This window comes from Choloepus didactylus, chromosome 9 (assembly GCF_015220235.1).
Source record: "Choloepus didactylus isolate mChoDid1 chromosome 9, mChoDid1.pri, whole genome shotgun sequence".
In the NCBI taxonomy this organism is placed as follows: Eukaryota; Metazoa; Chordata; class Mammalia; order Pilosa; family Megalonychidae; genus Choloepus; species Choloepus didactylus.
The window spans coordinates 82,138,685-82,164,263 of record NC_051315.1 but is presented as its reverse complement, the minus strand read 5'-3'; the positions used below and the strand labels follow the sequence as shown (position 1 = coordinate 82,164,263).

Below are 25,579 nucleotides of genomic sequence, written 5' to 3'. Positions count from 1 at the left end.
GCTCCAACTCTTAAGTCAAGATGACCTGAGTTTGAATTCAGTCATGTCCCTTCCCACAATTTTGTGAACTTGGGTGCATTACTTAACTTCTTCAAGCCCCAGTTTCCTCATCCTCCCTCACCTAATTCTGAAGATTAAATGAGATTGTGTGCAAAGCATTAAGCACAGAAACAGATGCACAGCAAGGATTTTATAAATATTAGCTATTATGATTACAAAAACTCATAGTTTTGTCCTATTGGAATCTATCAGCTACTGTAAACAGTCAAACCATGCCTTAAAAGCCTATGTAAAATATGTTACAACTGCAGCTAAATTAACCCATGGATCCCATAATGCCCAAATCTTGGAGAATCTTAGGAAAGGTCTTTGAATACAGGGACCTGAAGAGTTCTTAGAAGAGCCCGTGAGGAATGTCTCAATGCAACTAAAATCAAAAGTCTTTTGATTGTGGTGAAGGATACACAACTATGTGGTGATACTATGAGCCACTGACTGTATACTCTGGATAGATTATATGGTATGTGGATATATCTTAATAAAACTGGAAAAAAAAGAAAAAGACAGGATACTGAAAAACAGCCATTCAAGACAAACTGGTGGGAATCTTCAGAAATGAGACCATGGTGCTCACTTCATGACAAGTAAATCTATCCTCATCTTGGATCTGGGATCCTGGGAATTTGATCAGAAGACATAAAGACATTATGTGCAGCATTTTAAATTAGACATCTAAAAGATTTCCCAAATTCCCTTAAAGAGGGTGTTTGTCTTAATTCACCTTTTGATTGCTAGTTAGACACAGTTCAAAATTGTGCAGAACTGACTCAGTGAAAATTACAAGGGTAAGATCAAAAACAGATGAGGTTTTTCTTAGATCTAAATAAATGTAATTCAGTCTGTATACCTCACGTCCCAGTCTAAGAAACATATTTGGAGTACATATGCAACATTTACATAAAAATGCTAAAACTAATACTCTAATAATAACAGCCAACAGTTATAGAATTTTATGTTGTGCTACATGTTACAATAACTAACTCATTACATCTTCCTAACAAGTCTATGAAGTAAGTACAATTATTAACCCTATTTTTACAAAGCAAGAAACTGAAGGGATAGAAGGTTTTAAATAACTTGCCCAAGAAAGGTCTCACAATTAGTTTATGGCAGAGGTGGGGCATCACCCTAAGGCTCTGTGTGGGGCTCCTGCCTTCTCTGTGCCACCGGAACAGAGAACTATGATTTTGTCAGGCTCCTCCAGCCGGCATAGAAATGCTCCCAAGTTCCATCATGTAATGAAAGCTTTCCTGTAATAATAATAAACACATCCAGGAACCCTTGAGAATCACCAAGCTTCAGGAAAAGCTGGGACCTGAGGGTGACTAGGGGTCCAAGGCAACACGCTTACTCAAGATTTCCTCTCCAGAGCCTCATCGCCTGCCCATGTTGCTGCTGCTTCTAGGTCGGCTCCTGACTGCCTTCTCATCTTCCACTCCGTAGCTGCTCTACTACTTTAAAGATTCTTACTCATAGTTTGGGCTTGCAATGCCCTATGATGGCCTCTCTCAGCATGTAACTGCCAGCATCTTCCACTGATATTTTTATTTTTTCAGTATTTCTTAATTCAACTTTTGAGGAAAAGAATCTAGCCCAGTGCATCTTTCTATCTATGCTGTGCCTTGAACCAGTAGTCTCAGATGAGGGGCTGACACGTGGGCCAGGGGTCATGCTGTGCCAACCAGGGCTGCCAACCAGGGCTGCCAAACGGGGCCACAAGCCTGTCAGGCATGGTCACTGTTAGTCCAGTCCAAGACACGTCCCAACTACCATCATGTTATGATCTTTTATTCTTGTGCTGCCCATCATTTCAGACTATGAATTAAAGAACTATATATGAGGCCTATGCCACGCTGAAATACTGGCTAAAAATATCACTGAGGGCAACCTGCACTTTAGAGCAGGATAATACAATACTATCATTTCTTCACTGAGATAAAATGTAATGCCATGGGGGTTTTCCAAACACATACCACTCTCCAGACCAAATAAAACTCTCGTAACTGAGGTACAGAGTGTCCTGGGGTTGTAGGTACAGGACTTGCAGTCTTAAAAATAACATCATGCGGTTAATTGAAAGCAGTAGCACAGAAAAAATAAAATTTGTACGATGAATGTAAAGGAGGGAGGGAGGGAGATTGGGAGGGAAAGAGAAAAGTGGGGAAGAGAAGAAAGAGAAAGATTCTAATTACAAGACAATCTCAGAGTCTGAAACTTTGAAGAGAAGCCACTGTGGGTTTCTAAACTTTTTAGTGACAGGACCTACCATGTTATCTTCTCCTACGTGTCAGGTCCCAGACTAAGATGCCCCTCAATCCCCACCACAACACAACAAGGAAAGGAGGATGATACCATCTTACAGACAAGAGAACTGACCCTCAGCTACTCACAGTGGTCACACTGCTTGTGAGTGGCCAAGATTCACACTCAGGTCTGTCTGTCCAGCTAAAAGCTCCTGCCTCTCTCAATAGGCCACAATGCATCTCACCTGCCGTCCCTTTGAAACAGAGACAGATGACTAAAATAACCTCTCTAGGCATGAGGATTATTATCAGAACTCATCTGTACCACAGATGTGATGTTAGAAATAGATGAATGCATAGAGGGATGGGCTGAATCGGTTGTGCGTCCCTTAGGTGGAACTGCTTCCCCTTCCACCTCTGCCTTGTGCTTACAAAGGTGAAGGACCACGTGCAGCTGTCCATCACCTGCCATTCAGTGAACAAGGCTGAAAACAACCTTCTCCCAAGCTTTTCTCCTACCTTCCAGAGAGGGAAAAAAATCACCTTCACAGTTGCTATCACTTTCCTTTGACTTATGAGCACCGTGTAAATGATCTTTAGATCTGAATGATCTAAATGACTTTGGAACTGAATACACTTGTTCCATGTCACTGCACTAAGGGTGTTAACTCAACACATGGCAGGAATATCAATTTTCATTTCAATATTTGTCCAAGTTGTTTTGAGATTGCTTTGTTCCAAACCTACACATTCTTCATCATCATGCCCAATTATTTCAAACAGCACTGTACAACTGAAAAGTCCTTCATATTAGTTGTATCATTTAATCCTCAAAGCAACTGTGTCAAGTCAGCAGGACTATTATTAAGAGCAAACATTCTAGAGCCAGACTGCCTGGGTGTGAATCATGACTCCATTGCCTGCTAGCTGTGTGCCCCTGGACGAGTTACTTAGCCTCTCTGAGCCTCAGCTTCTTCCTACTCAAAATGCAAGATAATTCAAATATCTGCAGTGCATAGATTTCTAGTAAGAATTAAATGAACTAATAAAGTGCTTAAAAGAGCACCTGGTATACAACAAGGGCTTAACAAATATTGGTTGTTATCATTTTAACAATGAGAAAATAGAAGCTCCAAGAAGTTAAGGGACTTGCCGAGGTCACACAGCCAATAAGTGGCACAGCCAAGACTGGGACTTAGTCCCCACCGCACTGCCTAAAAATAATAACACCTCATCAGACAAGACATTGGGTCTTATTTCCCCCCAGTATCAACTTTAGGTATAGCTTCAACCAGAATATTTAAATTAATGTAGTAAAAATATCTCACAAAAATTTCAAGTGGTCTAAATAACATAGTGCCCTCATGATGAAATAATTCTCTAAGCTTAGTAAACACATAAATGTGTGTGAACTTTGAAAGCTCTACAAGGAAGAAACTTTCCAGTCGCCAAAGGTTTCAAAGAGAGCTTGCAAGTGTTGAAACTGGCAAGTTATTACCAAAAATGACTGTTTTGAAACATATTGTAAAACTTTCCAAAAGCAGACTGTGCTCAGAAATTAGACACAACATTTCTCTGAAGCCTCATGATTTGATATTTTTCACCAGCTTTATCTAGCCTTCTGTTATTTTTCACCAGCTTTATCTAGCCTTCTGCTAGAAGGTTATGTATCCTTTCCAAACACCAACCTCATGCTCTTAAAATCACACACAGCTTGTTCTCTGTGTTTACCTTAACGGTCTACCTTTGCAATGAGCTCCAAAGGGCTGAGTACTGCTTGCAGAGAACCACTCGTGCATAATCAAGTCTAGGCATTTTATTTTAACAAGTCAAGGATCCCCCCCTTCCCTACATGGCAGATGGGATTGGAGGTAGCATTAAAGATTGTTTCTGTTTCACTCAACAAGAAGGTCCACCCATTTAGAGGAAGAAGAAAGAACTTCCTTCTGGTTCCAACTCTAGAACAGGAAAATTCATTTTTAATCAAACTAACATAATCTGTAAGATTACACACTGTGCTCTTAACTCCTACTACTACTGGGGGAGTGGAGTAGAGGGTAATGAATGAAGAAAGCTACTTTTACATGATATATATGCCTGTACAATTTGAAGTCTCTTTTCAAACACATGTATTTCTTCTGTAATTTTAATAATATAAGGACTATTTAAAGGAAATTTTTTTGAAAAATCACAGAAAGAGCATTAAATTGGAGGTTTGGGCTCCAGCCCTCCTCTCTGCCAACAACCACGTGAGGACACCATGGCCCTGGCCAACACCTTGACTGCAGTCTGATGAGACCCTGACACCGGGTAAGCCATGACTTGACTCCAGACCCACAGAAATAGTGAGATAATAAACGTGTGTTATTTGAAGGTGATAAGTTTGTGGTAAACTGTTCTATGCAGTAAGAGAAAACTAATACACCACTCATGCCAAATTCCCAGGAATATATGTTATACCCAAGAGGTAGGGTTTTCATGTGTATAAATGAAAAGTGCTTTTGAAACTTCAAATAAATATAGAAATGTTACCTAGTATTATTTTGATTTCTTTTGCAATATTTTAAGCAAAATTAATCACACTTATACTTAAGTATCTTTCATAAAAGTAACTGATCCCATCCTCGCGGGGATCCTGATTCTAGGGCAAACTTCTCAAAATCAAGACAATTTGTACTTGACTTTTGAAGCAGTAACTCTTAGGACTATAATTGGTTTAACACAAGATCCTAAAACTGGACTTATTGGGAACTCTATATCTGGATAATCCACAAACTGAAAATTCAGGTAGAAAACAAACTAAATTTACTTGTCAGCACCAAAAACAGCCAATTGTCAGAGAACAGACACCTTGGTTCTTTAGTCTCCAGACTTCTCCTGGGCCTCACTGTTGCATAAATTGCAGCTTTCCTGTTCCTGAACAGAACCACAGTCCTGACCAGTCACCCTAAAAACAGAATCATGTCTGGATGGGTCTCACCTCTGCCATCTCTGACATTACAGCAAAAGACCACATGAAATACTGCCACCATTCCATCTGGCCTGGTTGCAGGGGGTGGGGAGCCTGGGATAAGGTCTAACAAAGGACAGCAAGGACACAGAAGAGCAGCTCTTGGGAATGCCACAACCAGCACTGCCCAGCCATTGACCCCACTAATGGCCACTGACTAATGGCATGTCCTGCAGCTGATCCCAGCTTCAACTGCACTCTGCCAAGAGGGAGAGATAAATGCAAAACACAGTCTCGGACCCTGGATGTTAGTTACCCCATCAGTCCCACTTTTTCCCCTATTTCATCTCACCTGATCCTCGTCCATCCCTACTCAACAGCCCAAGGCCCTTACTGCAAAGACAACATCAACATCTGAAACTGTGCCAGATTTAGAGACCATTACATTCTGCCCGGCCACAAACAGGGCTGTGAACCAATGCAGTGCTTTTAAAACAAGTGTGTCAACCCTCCTCAAAGTGAACAGCAGCTATTCTTGGAGCATCTGTTTTACTCAAAGGGCTGGCAGGAGTATATTAGATTAAAACAAACCCATATGCATTACAAAATAGAAAAAAACTTTGAGATAATTTGGAAGATGGGATTTCCAAAAAGTTTTCCTAAAGCGGATTGACTTCAACTGTGTCCCCAGAATGCCTGTTTACTCTTCTCCAGAAGAAGTCTGAGAAGCATGCCATTGCGTGCACTTGGAGCCTAAGGCTCAGGCAGTAAAAGGTCCCCAGGGGGCACACCCTTAAGTGTGGCGTGAACAACGATCAACCACCTCATTACAGAATTCCCTATCAAACCTGTGAGGAGTCTACAGTTTGGGGTGTCCTCAGCATCCAGTCCCATTTCCCCTTCCTAACTCCTAGACATATAGGGTTATGTATCCACCCCTCTCCCACACAGCCCATCTACTTAGAAAAAAGTTGATCCAACCCCAATTCTAGGAGTAGATATCATTTTTTTTAAGCCACAGAATTCATGCCAGTTTTCTGGCTTCAGTCTTTGGTCTGAGGTGGGCATATGACTCAGTGGCCTACCCAGGGTGAATCTCAGGACTCACTTGGAACTCTAGGACAGAAGCATTCTCTCTCCTTCTATACAGTGTGTGAATGCAAAGCCTGGAATGCTGCAGCTGCTTGGCCACTCTGAAGCCTCAAAATGAAGACAATATCATGGAAGGCAGAGCAGACATACAGAAAGAAACAAAGTCATTGGTGACATCAGTGAGCCATGAAATCAAACCAGCTCTGAAAGCTAAACTACTTCTAGACTTTTAGGTACACAGGTGAATACATCTCCTTTTATTGTTTAAGGCAGGCTGGGTTCGGTGCCTGTTACTTGCAACAAGCACATCCTAACATGACCCAATACTTCTTACTAGCTCCAAAAAGCCTCATCCTACCCAGAGCTTCAGGTTCCATATGACTAGATCACAAGGGACTCACTAGGATCAGAAGGGGTTGTGAATGCTCCAGAGAGTTGATAACTCTCATCCAGAGGCACAGAAATCCCATGTGAGAGCTCTGTGCAGGCAGACACTGTTTCTTACTTCTAGACATTCAGGGGGTAGATGGATGGCAGGACGGAGGAACAGGTTCACCTGATCCACAGCTGGCTGCTGAGGCTGTGGGTGTACTCAGAGTTCACAGGCCTGGGCCAAGGGTCCATCCATTCCCTGGAGCCCTTATCAGCCATGGCTTCTGAACATACAAATTCAATAGGCTGCCCAGTATGCTGGCCTGACAGATCATCCTAGGTGATCACCCACTTTAATAGTATAAGACAATGCTGAAGAAACATAAAAGGGAACTAAAAAAAAAAAAAAAAAAAAGAAACAAACAAACAAACAAACCTGTATCTTGCTTGCAAGGAATTGTTTTCATTTTCTGGGAATGAATTTAAAAACAAAGTGAAGTACAAGAGTAAAATGTTGCATGTCATATTAACTCTTGCATCAGGCTAAACAATTTTGCAGCAACCCAGGAACAAAAACAAAGCGGGAGTATTATCAGAATAAAAGCCAGAAACAGATTTCCCAAGGGTGGTCTTACATGACATATGGGGTTGGGAGTATGGTAATCAAATTTATCTTACAAAATTTATTTTAATTACAAAAGTAATACATGTTTGTCTTAATGAGTCATAGAATGCAGAGGTCTATAAAAGTAACTTTCCCCTGTCCCCACATCACATCCCACCGGGGTACTCTAAGTTAACAAAATACACATGAACATATGTACACATTTATAAAATCCCCCCTCCCATTTAAAAATAAATGTAGGATCAAACTATACATAGTACTCTATAACCTGCTTTTTTTGCTTAAAATATGATCCAATATGATGTAGTTTTTAAATTATGAAATGAAAGAACACATCTCATGGAAATGGTGGTTCTACAACATCACAGAAAACCTTAATTGATATAACTATCTAGAAGCAAAAAGCAATTTTCTGCTTTTGTTTTATAGCAGAAAGGGCAGTCCTAAAATAGTTCAGAAAATAAAATTATATAAGACTAAAGCCCAGACATTTTGTCTGCCAAAGACTCATGAATGCTAAGGCTTGGCATTTTATTAAAAAGGGGATTGTTTTATTTTTAATGGCCACAACAAATCAGGTATTTGAATGCATGTAATGTTCTACCCTCCTCCATCCTATTTTCAATTCATCCAAAAGTAAATCGCGCATCTTAGAGCCAAAAAGAAAAATGATCGGCAACATTAGCTATGATATAATTATTCCTCTTATCTCCATCTCAATGGGCAATGTTTAAAGTCTGTGTTTTACTTCATATCAGACCATACTTTCAATTAAAGCTGCAGAACCATCAGATTTTCCCACCCTGAAAGTCGAACCACTATACTCTAAGGGAAGGTGACACCAGGCCTCATTGCCAAACCAAACGATACCACTTCCCAGCTCTGCAACAGGGCTTTATAACTTTTCCATTTGAATCAGCATTTTAAATAACTGCATCTCTGAACTGTAACTACACCTCACTTTAGCAGCCAGTTATCAAATTAATATTCCAAAAGCGGTATTCATACATTTCTTGTTTCCATCAACTTTCCTCCACCTCCAACGATCCAAATAAAGAAAGAAAAGAAGCTCAATTCCCAGATGATGTCAATTATTTCATAAAGAAATTACACAAAGTTATCCTTGAAACATGATTGGCTCTCTGGAAAGGACAGCTACGTGTGACATAAATAACAGATTTGCATAAAATTTCTCCTACTAATGTATACATTCATATATTTTCATTTTTTGTGTACAACATCCTACTTTCATATAGCAGATGTGGTAGATTGAATTATATACCCCATCATAGACATGCTCGTAATCTTTATCCACATTCCCGTGTTTATGAACCTGTTAAACTAGGATCTCTTGAAGATGTTATTTTTAGTTAAAATGTGGCCCAAACCAGATAATAAAAAATATATTTACAGCCTCCCCCTCCCCAGCCCCGAGGATCTGGGGGAAGGTGCAGATGTGTTGGACATCCTCACCTGGACTGGTGTTGATGTTGTCACAAACATTAGGACTGGCGGTTTGATGTGCTGAGCCCTTGAGCATGGGACTTGCCCTTATGAAGCTCATTACCACAAAGGAGAGTCTAAAGTTGTATGTAATGGTGCCTAAGAGTCTCCCCCTGAGTACCTCTTTGTTGCTCAGATGTGGCCCTCTCCCTCTCTAACTGAGCCATCTCAACAGGTGAACTCGCTGTCCTCCCCCCTACGTGGGACCCGACTCCCAGGGGTGTAAATCTCCCTGGAAATGCAGAATATGACTCCCGAGGATGAATGTGGACCCAGCATCGTGGGACTGAGAGTATCTTCTTGACCAAAAGGGGGATGCAAAATGAGATGAAATAGTTTCAGTGGCTGAGAGATTTCAAATGGAGTCGAGAGGTCACTCTGGTGGACATTCTTACGCACTATATAGATAACACCTCTTAGGTTTTAATGTACTGGAATAGCTAGAAGTAAATACCTGAAACTACCAAACTCCAACCCAGCAGTCTGGACTCCTCCTGAAGACAATTATATAATAATGTAGATTACAAGGGGTGACAGTGTGATTGTGAAGACCTTGTGGATCACACCCCCTTTATCTAGTGTATGGATGAGTAGAAAAATGGGGATAAAAACTAAAGGACAAATGGGGTGGGATAAGGGGATGATTTGGGTGTTCTTTTTTCACTTTTATTTTTTATTCTTGTTCTGGTTCTTTCTGATGTAAGGAAAATGTTCAGAGATAGATTGTGGTGATGAACGCATAACTATGTTATCATACTGTGGACAGTGGATTGTACACCATGGATGATTGTATGGTGTGTGAATGTATTTCAATAAAACTGAATTTAATAAAAAAAAAAAAAATATGTGGCCCAACCGAAGCAGGGTGGGCCTGAATCCGGAAGCCAGATCAGAGAAGGCACAGGGAGAGGTAGAAGTCAGCAGGAGCCCAGAAGAAGCAGCAGAGGACATCGACATGAGACAGGAAAGCCAGGAACACAAGGACTGCTGGCAAGCCAGCACCAGAACACCACAGTCTTCAGGGAGAAAGCAAGCCTGGCCAATATCTAGATTTTAGACTTCTTCTAGCCTCAAAACCACGAGCCAATAAATTTCTGTTGTTTAAGTTAACCCACTGTGTGGTATCTGTCACAGCAGCTCAGGCAAACTCAAGACAGCAGGCCATGACTATTCCCAAATCTCCAGGGACCAAACATATTCCTATCTGGTAATTTTGCTCCTGTCCCTACTAACTACGAATGTGAAGATGGTTCATGTCCTTTTGACAGTTCACTGCCTTGCCTTTTAATTGGTGGCAGCTCCTCAATGATCAGACCTTGCTTATCTTATGAAGGCACCCAAGAAGGTGCCTATGGGATTTCAAAATTCCTTCATAGGCAAGAAATAAAGTATCCAGTACAATACTCTGCATACAGCTGGCACTCTACCAAAACACCATTTGGAAAGCAGACTCACTTGACTCTAATCAATATTACACATGTACCAAATCAGCAAACTCTCAAAACTCTTACTGAAGGTATCAACAGATACCCCTGGACCCTAACAAACAGACAGAAAAAAGAGCAAAGAGTCTGAGGAAGAACAGCCAGCTATGCCAAAAAATGCAACATCTAAACTCTGTGGATGATCTTCAGTGTATACTCACATATACTTCGTTATGGTCAAAACGCTTTCTGAGGTTATCGATGAAGGTGTCCTCATTCAGAGGCTCTAAAAGAACCATATCACCAACTCCAATCATATTGTCCAAAAGTGACGTTTTCACCTCCGTTTTGGCCATCGTTTCCTGCTGTGGGAGAGAAAAAAAGAGGTCAAGTTAAATGAGCAAAATTATTTCAGATGGGTTCTTGGCACCCTCAAAGAAATGAAACATGGATAGTTCTAAATGGCCCTCACCTACCTCACAAAATGTCCTAACTGCCCCTCCCCACCACCCACATCAGGAGCCACTGGCATGGTTGCAGTCGCTGCCAAGCTGCTCAAGTCTCATTTGTCAATCTGCTGGCACAAACGAACCTCCCTCCCTGCTCATCCTCCCAGGCAAAGTCCACCTGCAGAAAGGGCCACTAGAAAACCACAGACTCTGTTTCCTTCTTTAAACCAGCCCCTCTCCCCAACCAGAAGTTGCAAACCCTCCAGCAAGAGAGCCTGCCCTATCCCCTTCCACCAGTCTTTGTGTCTCCATGCTAGACTTGAACCTGTATGAATCTGCACCCTCCAGCATTCCAAGATGAAATTCAGAATGCATTCCCAAGAGATAATGTTCCACAAATGATGCTGCTAACACTTATTAGTACTTATCACATCTCAGATACTATACCAGGAACTTTACATGCATTAATTGATTTAATATATTAACTATTAGAGACTGCTATCATGATCCCCATTTTAAGATAAAGAAGTTGAAGTTCAGAGTGATTAAGAACTGTGCTTAATGTAACACAGTTAAGAGTCTGTTACATTTTGTATTAAAGAACTCAATCACTAATTTTAACACAGCATCTGTAGGGGCAAATGTCCATTCCAGGCACTCAAAACTGACATAGGAAGAAAAGAATACAAACCACTTATAAATCAGAGGTTGCCTATAGTATAACCTGCCAAGAGTGACCTCAATATTCTTAATTCTTATTCCAACAGACATGCCACAATAATAGCAAAATGAAATTAACATGAAATGAATACACCAAAAATACTACAGTTTCCCTTTGGCTCAGTGTGAAAGTCTACTAAGTAGAAAAAGAGGCACACTATAAAGGAGCATTCTACCCCTACTACCAGTGTACACGGTGGCCAACCAATCAACCAACGGTGGAAAGCTAAATCCCCAAGGCTTCAAATCAGATCGCTGTCAAGAGCACTAAAATTTTTTCATATATTTAATATACGCACATAGTAAAGTGTGTGTATGCATGTGCACATGCACACATGTTACCTCTTCCAATGCTACCGGGTTTCAGAACTAAACTGATCTGCGCTATTCCCTCTAAATGTATCCAATGCTGAAGTCAGCTTTGTATAACCTCAGTATGCTAACACTGAATAATACCTCAGTATACTAATAAATACATTAAGTATATTCATGCCCCTACTACGGAGAGAAAAGTACATTTGATCCTTTGCATTAAGGAGTCATGCAGGCATACTAGATCTCACAGAGGTTGGTCTGCTTGCTTAGGTCTTAACAATCTAAATAAATGCCTCCTACTCTAGTCTAGAACACAGTATGTCTCTTAAAAGTAATAGAAACTACAATTAGTTGAGCTACATTAAATAGAACTGGGAAGGATGTTTTAGTTTCCTGGGCCACTCAAGCAAATACCATGACATGGTTCAGCTTAAATAATGGGAATTCATTCACTCATGGTTTTACAGGCTGGGAAAATGTCCAAATCAAGGCATCATCAACGTGGCATTCCGGGGCTGGCTGCCAGTGATCCTTGGTCCTTAGTTTGCCACATGGCAAGACACATGGCAGCCTCTCCTGATCTCTCCCTTCTCTTTCAGCTTCCAGCTGCTTCCACTGTGGCTTTTCTCTCTCTTCAAATTTCATTGTCTTATAAAGGACTCCAGTAATGGCAATAACACCCTACCTGATTGAGGTGGGTCAAACTTTAACTGAAGTAACCTCATCAAAAGGTCCTACTTACAATGGTTTCACACCCACAGGAATGGATTGACTTTAAGAACATGCTTTTCTGGGGTACACACAATTCCAAACCACCACAAAGGACTAGCAATTTAGTAATTCTCTGCTATTAATTACTAGTAATATATATGAATCCACAAACACATTCTTTATTTCTGATCTTATTTTTCTTAAATCAAAAAGTGCTTTCTGAAGAGTCAAAAAAAGAAGCCCAGATGAAACTGAGAGGCCCTCCCGCAAACAAAAACAATGAAATAAGGGAGTATTTAATATTTAAAAGAAAAAAATAGAGTAATTTTTTTGATAATATATATTTTTAAAATTAATGCCAACTATGCCTGGAAAAGAGTCTCCAGATTTCACTAAAACCTAACAATAGCAGCCCTAAGAATGTTTTCATGCATTTTGAAGTAGGCTAGGACGTGTTTTAGAACAAACTAGATGGGGTGGGCACCTGTCATTCTCTGGAGATGCAGGAGAAGCTAAGTACATCCAGTCCAACGCCAAGTCCATAGAAAGACTTGCATGAATAGGAAAGTGAGTGCCCAACCTTTGTCACAATAAATGAACATTTAAATCAAATTTCAAGTTCTCAGACACCATGTAATGCTAAAAGCACTCTAGTTGAGATGCATTACATATAATTTGGCAGGCGAGGGAAGAACAGCTTAGGAATTAAGGGGGAAGTCAACCTGAGCCGGGTTTCAGAAATAACCACCTCAAACCAGCAATTTAATTTAAGCCAAGAGGTTGAATGGGAACTCTTTGTCCCTGGGGTGGATTCCTGAATATAAAGTTTATTTATAGAAAAAGCTGCAGAAAGACAACAGGGCTTTGCTGCAGGTAGCAATAATTAAGCAGCCAATCTTTCTCTGTAATTGAAACTGTATCACCATCTTTTCAAAAATAAGTTCAAAGCAAATTTGCATAGGTTCTAATTTTTACACTTCTATCCCAACTTTATAATCTGAAGGGGTGGGGAGTAAAAATAAATGCTGAACCCCATGGGGATAAAACAAAGATAAATGGTAAAAGTGAAAAAATCTGAAACTTTTTGCAAACCAAAACACAACAACAAGGCAAAACCGAACTGTAAAGGTGATCCCCACACCTATTTAGTCATTCAAGCGCAGTTTTTGTTTGGTTTTGGATTTTGGATTTTTTTAGCAGCTAGGTATCTTGGGGGAGGAAAACTCAAGGTAATAAAGGGACACCTAGAAGACGGCTTGGAGTACTTCCGTATCTTCCCACAAATGGACTGTTTTCCCAGATTGCAACCACAGTACAACCACCGCCTTGGTTTGGTTCACTTTGCCATCTCAGTGAAATCAGTTGGTATATCTGCTCCACCAAAAGAGATTCACTTGTGTCTTTTCTGAAGAAGTTAGGCTTACCACGGTGACAAATTTCAGAATCACTTGCCAACACAACATTTCCATAAGTCATCATAAGAATTCATGTGGGGTTGTCGGGAGAATAAAAAGAGAATGTATACAGAGCACTGAGGTTCTTTTTTGGTTAACACATACATGCAACATTGGAAAAAAGGATCTCTCTACCTCTGGATGGCGTGACTTGCAGGTGTGACATTTGGAGCTGCTGCAGCCATCCTTGCTTTCATGAGGGGAGCTAGTCTGAGGGGGAAGACAATGCATGGAGGAAGGCAGGGTAAAAAACACCACCAGAGAATTAGTGCTGGAGTCCCAGATGACCTCACCCACCTCTGGATCCAATTGCACTTTAAGGCTGCCCCTCATCTCTCTTGAGTCTTCAGTTACATAAGCCAATTAAGTCCCTACTGTTGTAAGCTGCTTGAATCGGATTTCCTACTATTTGCAACAGAAAACATCTTACCTAATAAAACAAACTGGAACCAGGAAGTGGAGTGTTACAAGTCACACCCTAGAAAGCATAGAGTGGCTAAGGCCACAGAGAGCATGGCATGACGCCCTACCACTATCCTAGCCTGGCAAGATGACCCTCTTTGATATTTAATAGTGAAACAGGTGATTAAACCACGGTCTGCTGCACCTGGAGATTTGGACCTTCTACCTGCAATATTAGGGAATTTGAGGAAAATTCAGGATGCCAGAGTATGCACTGAACTCATTCTTAAGGGTCCACAAGAAAAGGACAAACTTGCTGCAAAACAGGCCTCTCTGAAAGGACAGAGAGGAGATACCCTGCCTGTAATCCAAACTGACTGGGCAGCCACTGACCTGGGACTGATGAAGTTTGTACTGGCAGAGGTACAGAGGTGGAAGCCAAAGAAGAGATGTGAGCTGTCCCAAGCACCTCCTGTTCTGTGTTCCATGGCCTGAGGAAAGGGATATACACTCCCACCATGAAGATGCAGACTTTAGAATTGGAGGCACCACCCCCACTCTATTGCTTCTTAGGCTTCTTACTGTCCCCAGCAGGATTCTATTAAACCAAGAACTAAGGCAGTGTGTCTGCAGAGCACCAAGGCCAGATCCAATTTTCGGGAGACAAACTCTGACCAAGTCCTAGGTCAAAAACCTTGGGGCTTGGCAGTATCTCTGGTTTTGGTTACTAGTCCATGGAAGCAAATAATCCTTAAAAGCCAACATTTTTTTTTCCAGGAGTTATAATGCCAAAGAAGTTTCCAGCTAACAGTGGTTTGTGATTGATTGATCCTTAAGGCAATCAAGCCCAAGACTCTCCAACTCATAAGAATAGGCAAAGAACTACTAAAGCACTGCAGCCCCCGACAAAGGCACCTTCCCCAATGCTCATCTCAGATGTGGCCCTGGAAGACAAACGGACAAAGAGGATCATCTCAGAGAACAGAACTTCCAAGGAGAGGGTGACAGTGTTTTCAGTCAGACAGAGGATAGCTGCATTATGTTTGGTGGAGGCATTTTCTTTTCCTAAATAAGAGTATGGTAGGAAGGGCATATGTGAATGTTGGGCAGCCAAAAGGGAGCACCATAACAGACATTTATTTTTTTGAAGGGAAGACAGCATCCAGTTTACCACCATGTTCCTATTTGCACCTAATCTTCTTTTCAGGGAATCCTATACATACACACAGTTGTAAATGATCTCGTGAGAGGTAGGGCCCACTTCCCTTGAGAGAATCCCAAGGAGAAATCCTCTTTCCCTCCACCCCAGGACAGGCAGGAGGTGGGAACATGAGTTAGAGGCAGCTAGATACTCCTGGGACTTTGAATCTTGGGTGATGATGAAGCAGATGTTGACGGCTGTAAGTTGTACTCATCACTCACGGCAGCGGCAGCCTGAAGACCAGGTAATTCTTGCAGCGTGTCTTCTGCTATCTGCTATGGTTCCTGCTGCACAGCCCTTCAGCCTTTCCTTGGTTTCTGCTTATCTTCCAAGCCTGTATCCTCCCTGATCTTCCAATCACTCTATAATTCTGAATGAGTCTCTGAATTCATTCTTTGTTGCCCAGCAACCAAGAACCCTAACAACTGATATGAACACTAAACACACCGCCAAACTTATAGTAAGCAGCCTACCACTGATAGACCTTTATTATTATATAAAACCTAAGCTTTTCTCCCCAACTTGATGACTATCTACATAATACAATCGCATGAGCCCAGAGAGGCTGAGGGAGCTGCTGGAGGAGTCACAAAGGACTTGGAAGTAGGTTGCATTTATCTCAGGGTGCTGATTTAGCTCAGCCACCAGCCCAGGTAGTAGTGCCAGGAGCTACAGGGCTGCTCCAGCTCTTTCCAGCTGTTTGTCCACCCAAGAAAATTAAATATATGATTGCAATCATTCCTCCCCACCACCCACCCCCACCCCCCCGCTCTCATCTCAAAAAAACTATTATATTTCAGTGTACACTAATTCATTTACTGGCATCATCTCCAGCATTAAGATATTTAAAATGTTCAAAATATCGTTTCAAAAAGTCCTCAAACTTCAAAAGCAGCATAAACATCCTATAACATATTAAAAAGGCCATCTGTGACCTAACATTTAAATATAACTAGTGTATCCAAACTGCCAACCTTCAATGACAAGCCACCTACCATGTTACCATCATCAGTGCTAAGGGGATGCCAGCTAAGGGGATGCCAGCCAGTGCTAAGGGGAGACCAGCATTTTCCAAGCCATTAGCCTCCCCCCTCACATACACATACACACAGAAAATCCTAGATCAAACGGATATTCATGTGAAATGTGCCGTCATTCCACTATTCAAAATCAAAACAGCAATGTTGCAAAACTATTCTAAATTAATAACTAAGAAAGGATGCCCCATAAGCTGTAGTAATGCATCTGGTACCCCATCCCCACTGAATCCAAAGTTTTCAGAATACCAAAGATGAGAGTAAATGTATTATTTTAAGTTGAAGCTGTTTTACTACAGGATTTGAAAGAACATTCACAATGTACAACTATGTAATGGTACTGTAAACAATCGAAAGTACAATTTGTTTTGTATGACTGCGTGGTATGTGAATATATCTCAATAAAATGATGATTAAAAAAAAAAAAAAAAAAAAAAAAAAAAAGTAACCAGAAAGCATAAATTGGTCACCAAGAAGGTGGCAGATGATGTCTCAACAGCACTAGTGAAAGCCATAGGTAGTTGAATATTAACTTTGATGTGTCAAAATAAAATACAGATAACCCAGAAAAAAAAAAAAAATAAAATAAAAAAAAAAAAAAAAAAAAAAAAAAAAAGAAAGAACATTCACAAATAAGGCTGAGGTTGCAATGATTAACAACAAGAATTAATATTAAATCACTCAATTTTAAACTTGAAGGGACTTTCAAAGCAAAGGGCAGGGAGCCACTTACAGGAAAACTGAATGAAGGCGGTTATCTATTGCCTTGGTAATTGCAAATGAGGACATTTAAAAATACATCTATTAAAATGCCAGTGGCAATATACATCAGAGGCAGCACCCACAGGGGGTCTTCTTAGCTTAAAAGCAATTGTTTTTTATCTGACTCCACTGCACTCATTAACCTCCTTGTAAGGGGGTCATGTATGCATGACAGGCTTTCTTTAGAGAATTAGCTCCTTGGTGTCAAGAGAAATAAACATCTTATTCATCTTTATTTCCCCAAAAGCAAAGTGCAGAGCCTCTTGCACATGGTAGGCATTCACTGAAATACAAAAGGAAAATGAGTATGCAAATTCATAAATGACAACTGATTCATACAACAGTGTACATTTCACAGCTGTCATCAGACCAGAAGGCAAAATAATGACTGCAGATTCAAGCCACTTGCATCCAGTCCTCTAAAAGCATAATATTATAAACAAAGGACAGGAAACAGAATTGAGCCACTTGGCTCCAAATGAGATCACTAATGTTTTACAAATAACATGAGAAACATATTTCTGTAAGAAAATGGGGCCAATGTGGCAAGATTTCATGAACAAAATAAGTCTTAGCAAATCCTGATGGCAAAACAAAAGCAAGAGAGTGGCCAAGTCCATAGGATACAGTTCAGTACTTAACATAATGAGCTAAGTGACTGAGAAAAGCTGGAATTTCCTTCCTTGTAGATCTTTTAAAATAGTACCAAATCTCATCTTTCTGAAAGGGCTTGGACTAAATGTCCACACAATTCAGTTCAACCACCATTTACAGTATTGAGTCCTGTTGCATTCTGTTCTGGCATTGTGTTAAACGCTAAGGAAGCACTGGGAACAAATCACAGCACCTCCTCCTCCTGCCCCCACTACCCCCAGAAGCTCACGTCCAACAAGAGAGTAGAGGCAAGAAAACAGGCCACTCTGGAAATTTCAAATGACCATTTTAATGACTAAAAGTGATATGCATTCATTATAGAAAAAAAAGTCAGAAAACGCAGATGAATAAACAAAACAAAACAGTAAAAAAAAAATGTAAACACAATTTCCACACCCTCATCCTTTGGTCGGAATCCTTTTGAATTCATTAGAATTCTTTGGAAATCTGATTTTTATAACCAATGCAATGGCCATCAGTTCTGACTAAACTTTGATGTATATTTCCACCTCATGGTAGGACTATGAAGCAGATCAGTAGCATATGGCTGTAAACTTGTGGGGCTACACCAATAATACCTCACCACTTTTAAATTCAGTCAAACTGAGTAGCCATCCACCCCCTTAGTCTTACCTTCCCCTATTTCTGAATTAGCAATCCTTTTCACCACCAGCCAGCCCTGGCCATCTCTCCGCTTGGCTGTGTACAACATGTTTGAAACTTGTGTCTTCTAACATCTTACTACAAAATAACAACCAAAGTGTCACATATACACATACACACATGAACTCTTATTCCTCCTAAATTCCACAGTCAAAACTGACTCAGTTTCTCCTCGTTGGCTCCTCCCATTCTCTTACTTCCTCCCCCATATCCAACCTGTCTCAAAATATCACCCTAGTCTTGCCCAGCAACTACAGCCCCTATCAACCCTCTCCTCCTCCATCCATGCACCACACTGTTCCCAAATCACAATCTGATCAGATTACATCCTGCTTCAAATCCTTCAATAACTCTCCAGTGTCTTTAGGCCAATATTCAAATTCCTAAAGCAGAAAACACAAGACTCTGGCACTTGACTTGCCTTCCTCCTTATTCTCACCTCTCCCTAGTGAAGCTTCCAGCACCTCAGCTAAACCTCACACAACCCAGGAACCAAGCCCCGTCCTTATGTGCAAGGCCTCCTCTGCCCTGGCTGCTCCAATTCACTCCAAAAGTCTCAGAAGACATTCTGGACCCCCTGATTCCTTCAGAGAATCTAACCATTCCCTGCAAGAGTGAATCTTAACTACAGAGATGCGCCATCACAACCACCAATCTCCCCATCATCTGACAGCACCTTTGATAAGGCATAGCTAAGTGGGCCATTGGTGTACAGCGACCCAAACAATGCCAGCTTCCACGGATCTGGAATCAGGACACTGTGACTAGAGTCAGGTGGCTGGAAGCACTGGATGGGAAATTCTAGTAGATCCAGCGAACGGAATATCATTCAGGAGAGCCTTGTGGTGCTCCTGCAGAGGAAGCCTGCCTAGGAGAGAAAAGAAGCACAAATGCAGAGAAGCAGAGATAACAGATCACGTGGACCAAATGCTGCCTTAGATGCCAAGAGGGGTTCCAGTTCTAGGCCCTCAAGAAGTTCAGCTGAACTTTTTGTCTTAAATAAATCCCCCTTGACATAATCCAGTGGGAGTAACCATTCCTTATAGGCAGCTGTGTTCTGAGCAAGCCAGCATACCACCATTGCAATTGTTGGTTTGCTGGTCTACCCCTCCCCTGGAGAGGGGTTTGAGTTCTCAGTGTGTGACGTCCCACTGCCTGGCAGAGGCTGACACACAGGACTCTGGTTGGTGGAGTAAATGAAGGAATGCACATTAGAGAGGTACAGCTCATTCTTTCTTCCAGGATTGTTTCCATTATCTCTACTCAAGCCAGGTCACAAACTGGCAAAGGATAATCAGAGACATCAGATATACCAAGAACATCTTCATGAAGCCCTCAAGTTAGAAGCCAAAGGACATGACATGTTCTCAGGGTCTCTCCAGCATTTACCAACCTAAAGCCTAAGCAGAATGAAAACTGGATTCCTGAAAACTATTTACTCAAGCAGCTTGGTTCTCCAGGGAGGTGGGGCTGGGAAGCCACACAGAACCACACAGAGAGCTTTGCAAGTTCCCCAGAGTATATGAGAAAGTGGAAAATGTATCTGTGAAAAGGCTCCCAGGTAATGCTGACTTTCATTCCTATTAGCACACTTCCTTAGAGAAACTTCCAGATGTGTCTATTTAAAGTATAGTTATCTGATTTTCCAATACTTTACCACCACTCTTAAAGCCACCACATATTGAGGGTTTTTCCGCATTCTCTCTAAAGCTTTCTGCTAAGAACATTTAATGGACTGCTAGTAGGAGAACTTTTGTTAGAATGAAATCTTATTAGAGAAGAAAGAGGCACAACTACTGGGCAATTTCCATACAGTATATTGTTGCCTTTGTTCAAACTCAGGATAATACAAAGGACACTAAAGTACCCAGCAATGAGGAAATCAAACAGATTTGAAAAGGGAGTGAAAACAAACAGATTGCGGTGGTGTGGAGCTGTATGTTCTCCAGAAAAACATGTCTTAAAGTTAATTCATCCCTGTGGGTGTGAACTGATTGTAAGTAGGACCTCTTTGACAAGCTTACTTCAGTTAAGGTGTGGCCCACCTCAATCAGGATGGGTCTTAATCCTATTATTAGATGTCTTTATAGACAAAGTGAAATTTAGACAGAAAAAGCCAATGGAAGTACTGAAAGTCAACAGAACAGGGAAGAGAAAAGAGAGGCCACCATGTGCATTGCCATGTGACAGAGGAGATCAAGGACCAAGGATCACCGGGAGCCAGCCCCAGAAGGCCGATCTTTGGAAGAAAGCATCACCTCGATAAGGCCTTGATTTGGAATTTCCCAGCCTCAAAACTGTGAGCGAATAAATTCCCATTGTTTAAGCCTGCCCACTGCAAGGTATTTACCCAAGGAAACCAAAACACAGATAAAAGTCAAAGGAAACCCATGTACCATAAAGCCTGACTCCAATAGAAAAAGCTCCGGTGAATGAAAGGGGCAATGAACTCAACGCTCTGATCATCTAAGAATTAATACCCCAGAGGGTGTCTCTGCATAGGCAATGGATGGACCGAGAAACACCAAGTACCAACGTCAAGGTTTGTTTCTGTCTGGGTATGGAAAGGCTGGCCTTATAAACAAAAGCCATCAACCAGGAGTTAGGCCACCCTTACTCCCTGGCACCAGCCAGTTATCAAAGATTTGAAAAATGTTATCTAGAACTTTACAATTTGTAAGTGACAGGGGAAAAAAAAAAGTTTTCCCAAGTGTAGAAAGTCAGTTTGATGAACATAATATATTAGCTAGACTAATTAGAAGGATTTTTGAGTTAAAAATAAAACTGGCTGCTATAACAACATGGAAGGTTTTAGAACTATCTCTTCTGGTGAATTAGCAAAATATCTAAGTGCCTTTCTTTATAATTAAAGAGCTAGGAGACAGACCTTAGGCTCCCAGGCAAAACCTTCTTTCAACACAGGAAGAAATGGACCCAGTTTTAATTGTTTTACCTAAGGTAAAACAACTGTTTTAGAAGAGCCAGGCTAGGATGAAGCTTTCCTGACTGGTCTGAGAGTGTCTTGCACATTTCTTATACTGCACATACCCTTCAATCTAATTCCTAAAAGCACTGACAGGCAAACTCTTTCTACCACATCCATTTTGTTTTATTTTGTTTTCAAAGAAATCACGACTTCTACATTAAGAAAAAGCAACTTTCTACAAAATTTTTATAGCAGTCATTTACCAGAACTGAGAATTCCACTTTGCTCCATGCCAATATGGTAGAGCACAGGCTCTGTTACTACAGACCCAGGTTCAAATCCAAAGCAATTCATTACTGTAATTCAAATTTCTGATCTGAAATATGGATGACAATATCCATTCCATCGGATTATCATGCAGACCAGGTGAGAAAGTACAGACCTCAAGCACCTAGAAATATCTCCCTACACATTAATTCCCTCCCTCCCCTATTTCCATTTCTTCTTCTGACCCTGAAGAGCTCATATACTCCTCACTCCTGCCTTCTGTCAGGTGTGCCCAGGTAAATAACCTAGAGAGTTGCCTCGTTTGCAACAGACTTGCCATGGTGTTCAGTACCCTGAGGAGGCAATGCAGCCATCACCACTGTCTTCGCAGTCATTTCCCCAAAGAAGCTCTGAAGAGTCATGGCAGGAACAACTGCCAAAAAGGCAGGGTGACTTCAGAGAAATGCCACCCCCCCTCCCTGCAAGGCCAGATCAGAAAGCTCCCTGCCCCTCACTACACCCTTGCCCCATGGCCCCTCTCATCTGCTACATCCCAAGAAGGACCAGAATGGGTGGCAAGCTGCCCTGGCTTTAGGCATGAAACTGTGATCAGGCTATACAACTGGCACTGGATGTTAATGAGAATCAATGAGCTCATGTCTGACAAGGGCCAAGAGTTCCTACGGGACAAGGTAGCCAAAAATTATAAAACACTGTTATATCTAGAAACACAAACTCAGCTGCACGTGGGACATGCTAATTATAACCCATAGACTTCTCAACTTGTTCCCCCGAGATGGATAAAAAAAAATTCCAAGGAGGAGAATGTGTTTAAATTGGCAAATTTAAGCTCTTGGAACCCCGAGCTAAGTGTAAAACTGCTCAGATATAACTGGCACACCCTATAGCTTGGATTTATTCATGGCCCAAGCACAGACCCCAAATAATTACCCCACTAATGAACCGCGGGCTCGTCACATGGTCCCACCTCACCCCATGTTTAACATCTTCCTCGCCAAAGTCCATGTGCTCCCTTACCAACCTCCTGCTTAAACACTACCTGGAGGTTCATTCTTTCTGTTTCTCTTATACTTGATGAGGTCAATTGATCACTCAGATATGTTCCTCATTAAAATTCAAAATGCAGTGATTTGCATGGCCGTAGGCACTCACAAGGGCTTCCTGCACCCCCCAGTTTGGGGGCCACTCCATATGAGTTCTTCAAAACAAATGGCTAACTGAAGAGCCTATAAAATAGCCCGGACATACAGAGGCACAACTACCTTCTTCAAAAAAAAGACTCCTTCCCATCTTCTAGGCTCTTTTCAGTGACAATGGAGGGAAATGTACTCAATTTGGTGCAATCTTCTTATTGCCTGGGGTAAGGAAGGAAGTTATTTCTCAGGGAAACATCAGCTGTTGCATTCTGCAACAGAACCACAAGGATTAGAATGGCTAGCATGATGGTTCACCAAAAAACCCCAGAAGATCCAAGACCCAGAAGATCCAAGAAGATCACTGCTAGCTCACAGGGAAGTCCTGGCATATTGCAGCTACCCCCCAAACCTCAAGGTTTCCTCACAAAGCTGTCAATACTCATCTCCTAAGATTCTGTCCAGCCCAATTATAAATGGGCAAAAGACATGAAAAGACACTTCTCTGAAGAGGAAATACAAATGGCCAAGAAACACATGAAAAAATTGTTCAGCTTCACTAGCTACTACGGAGATGCAAATTAAGACCACAATGAGATACCATCTAAACACCGATTAGAATGGCTGCCATTTAAACAAACAGGAAACTACAAATGCTGGAGGGGATGTGGAGAAATTGGAACTCTTATTCATTGTTGGTGGACTGTATATGGTTCAGCCACTCTGGAAGTCAGTCTGGCAGCTTAGAAAACTAGATATAGAGCTAACCATTCGATCCAGCGATTGCACTTCTCGGTATATACCCGGAAGATCGGAAAGCAGTGACACGAACAGATATCTGCACGCCAATGTTCATAGCAGCATTATTCACAATTGCCAGATAGATGGAAACAACCCAAATGTCCTTCAACAGATGAGTGGATAAAGAAAATGTGGCATATACACACGATGGAATACTACACGGCAGTAAGAAAGAATGATCTCGTGAAACATATGACAACATGGATGAACCTTGAAGACATAATGCTGAGCGAAATAAGCCAGGCACAAAAAGAGAAATATTATATGCTACCACTAATGTGAACTTTGAAAAATGTAAAACAAATGGTTTATAATGTAGAATGTAGGGGAACTAGCAATAGAGAGCAATTAAGGAAGGGGGAACAATAATCCAAGAAGAAAAGATAAGCTATTTAACGTTCTGGGGATGCCCAGGAATGACTATGGTCTGTTAATTTCTGATGGATATAGTAGGAACAAGTTCACAGAAATGTTGCTATATTAGGTAACTTTCTTGGGATAAAGTAGGAACAGGTTGAAAGTTAAGCAGTTATCTTAGGTTAGTTGTCTTTTTCTTATTCCCTTGTTATGATCTCTTTGAAATTTTCTTTTATTGTATTTTTTTTTTTAATTTTTTTTTCATACAGTTGATTTAAAAAAGAAAGGAAAGTTAAAAAAAAAAAGAAAGAAAAACAAGGAAAAAAATATGTAGTGCCCCCTTGAGGAGCCTGTGGAGAATGCAGGGGTATTCGCCTACCGCACCTCGATGGTTGCTAACATGCCCACAGACATAGGGGACTGGTTGTTTGGTGGGTTGAGCCCTCTACCATAGGTTTTTCCCTTGGAAAGATGGTTGCTGTACAGGAGAGGCTAGGCCTCCCTATAATTGTGCCTAAGAGCCTCCTCCCGAATGCCTCTTTGTTGCTCAGATATGGCCCTCTCTCTCTGGCTAAGCCAACTTGAAAGGTGAAATCACTGCCCTCCCCCCCTACGTGGGATCAGATACCCAGGGGAGTGAATCTCCCTGGCAACGTGGAATATGACTCCCGGGGAGGAATGTAGACCCGGCATCGTGGGATGGAGAACATCTTCTTGACCAAAAGGGGGATGTGAAGGAAATGAAATAAGCTTCAGTGGCAGAGAGATTCCAAAAGGAGCCAAGAGGTCACTCTGGTGGGCACTCTTATGCACACTTTAGACAACCCTTTTTAGGTTCTAAAGAATTGGGGTAGATAATTGGGGTAAAGAAGTGGTGGATACCTGAAACTATCAAACTACAACCCAGAACCCATGAATCTCGAAGACAATTGTATAAAAATGTAGCTTATGAGGGGTGACAATGGGATTGGGAAAGCCATAAGGACCACACTCCCACTTTGTCTAGTTTATGGATGGATGAGTAGAAAAATAGGGGGAAGGAAACAAACAAACAGACAAAGGTACCCAGTGTTCTTTTTTACTTCAATTGCTCTTTTCACTTAATTATTATTCTTGTTATTTTTGTGTGTGTGCTAATGAAGGTGTCAAGGATTGATTTAGGTGATGAATGTACAACTATGTAATGGTACTGTGAACAATCGAATGTACGATTTGTTTTGTATGACTGTGTGGTATGTGAATATATCTCAATAAAATGAAGATTAAAAAAAAAAAAAAAAAAAAAGATTCTGTCCAGCTTCCATCATTGCTGACTCAACAAAAAGTCTCAACTCTGGAAAGTCTGAGTTCCTTCATTTGGGGTTGAGCATGGAGCCTGGGTCTGGTAATAAAGAATGCTAAAACCCAAAAAGCCAGTGAATGCCAGTCCACAAGAAT

The 25,579-nt window shown here is 41.2% G+C and overlaps 1 protein-coding gene across 8 annotated transcripts in view; it reads right to left on the bottom strand.

Annotated features, from left to right (window-relative positions):
• Positions 1-25,579, bottom strand: part of MYO1B (myosin IB) — a 183,766-nt gene that overhangs the window by 141,497 nt on the left and 16,690 nt on the right. For 6 of the 8 annotated variants that reach the window (XM_037849107.1, XM_037849103.1, XM_037849108.1 and 3 more), the window contains one exon: positions 10,491-10,631. In XM_037849107.1, coding sequence (XP_037705035.1) covers positions 10,491-10,625 — 135 coding nt within the window. In that variant the 5' untranslated portion in view covers positions 10,626-10,631. Of the gene's footprint in view, positions 1-10,490; positions 10,635-25,579 lie in introns of those variants that run through there. The other 2 variants (XM_037849106.1, XM_037849105.1) reach the window with 1 other exon arrangement.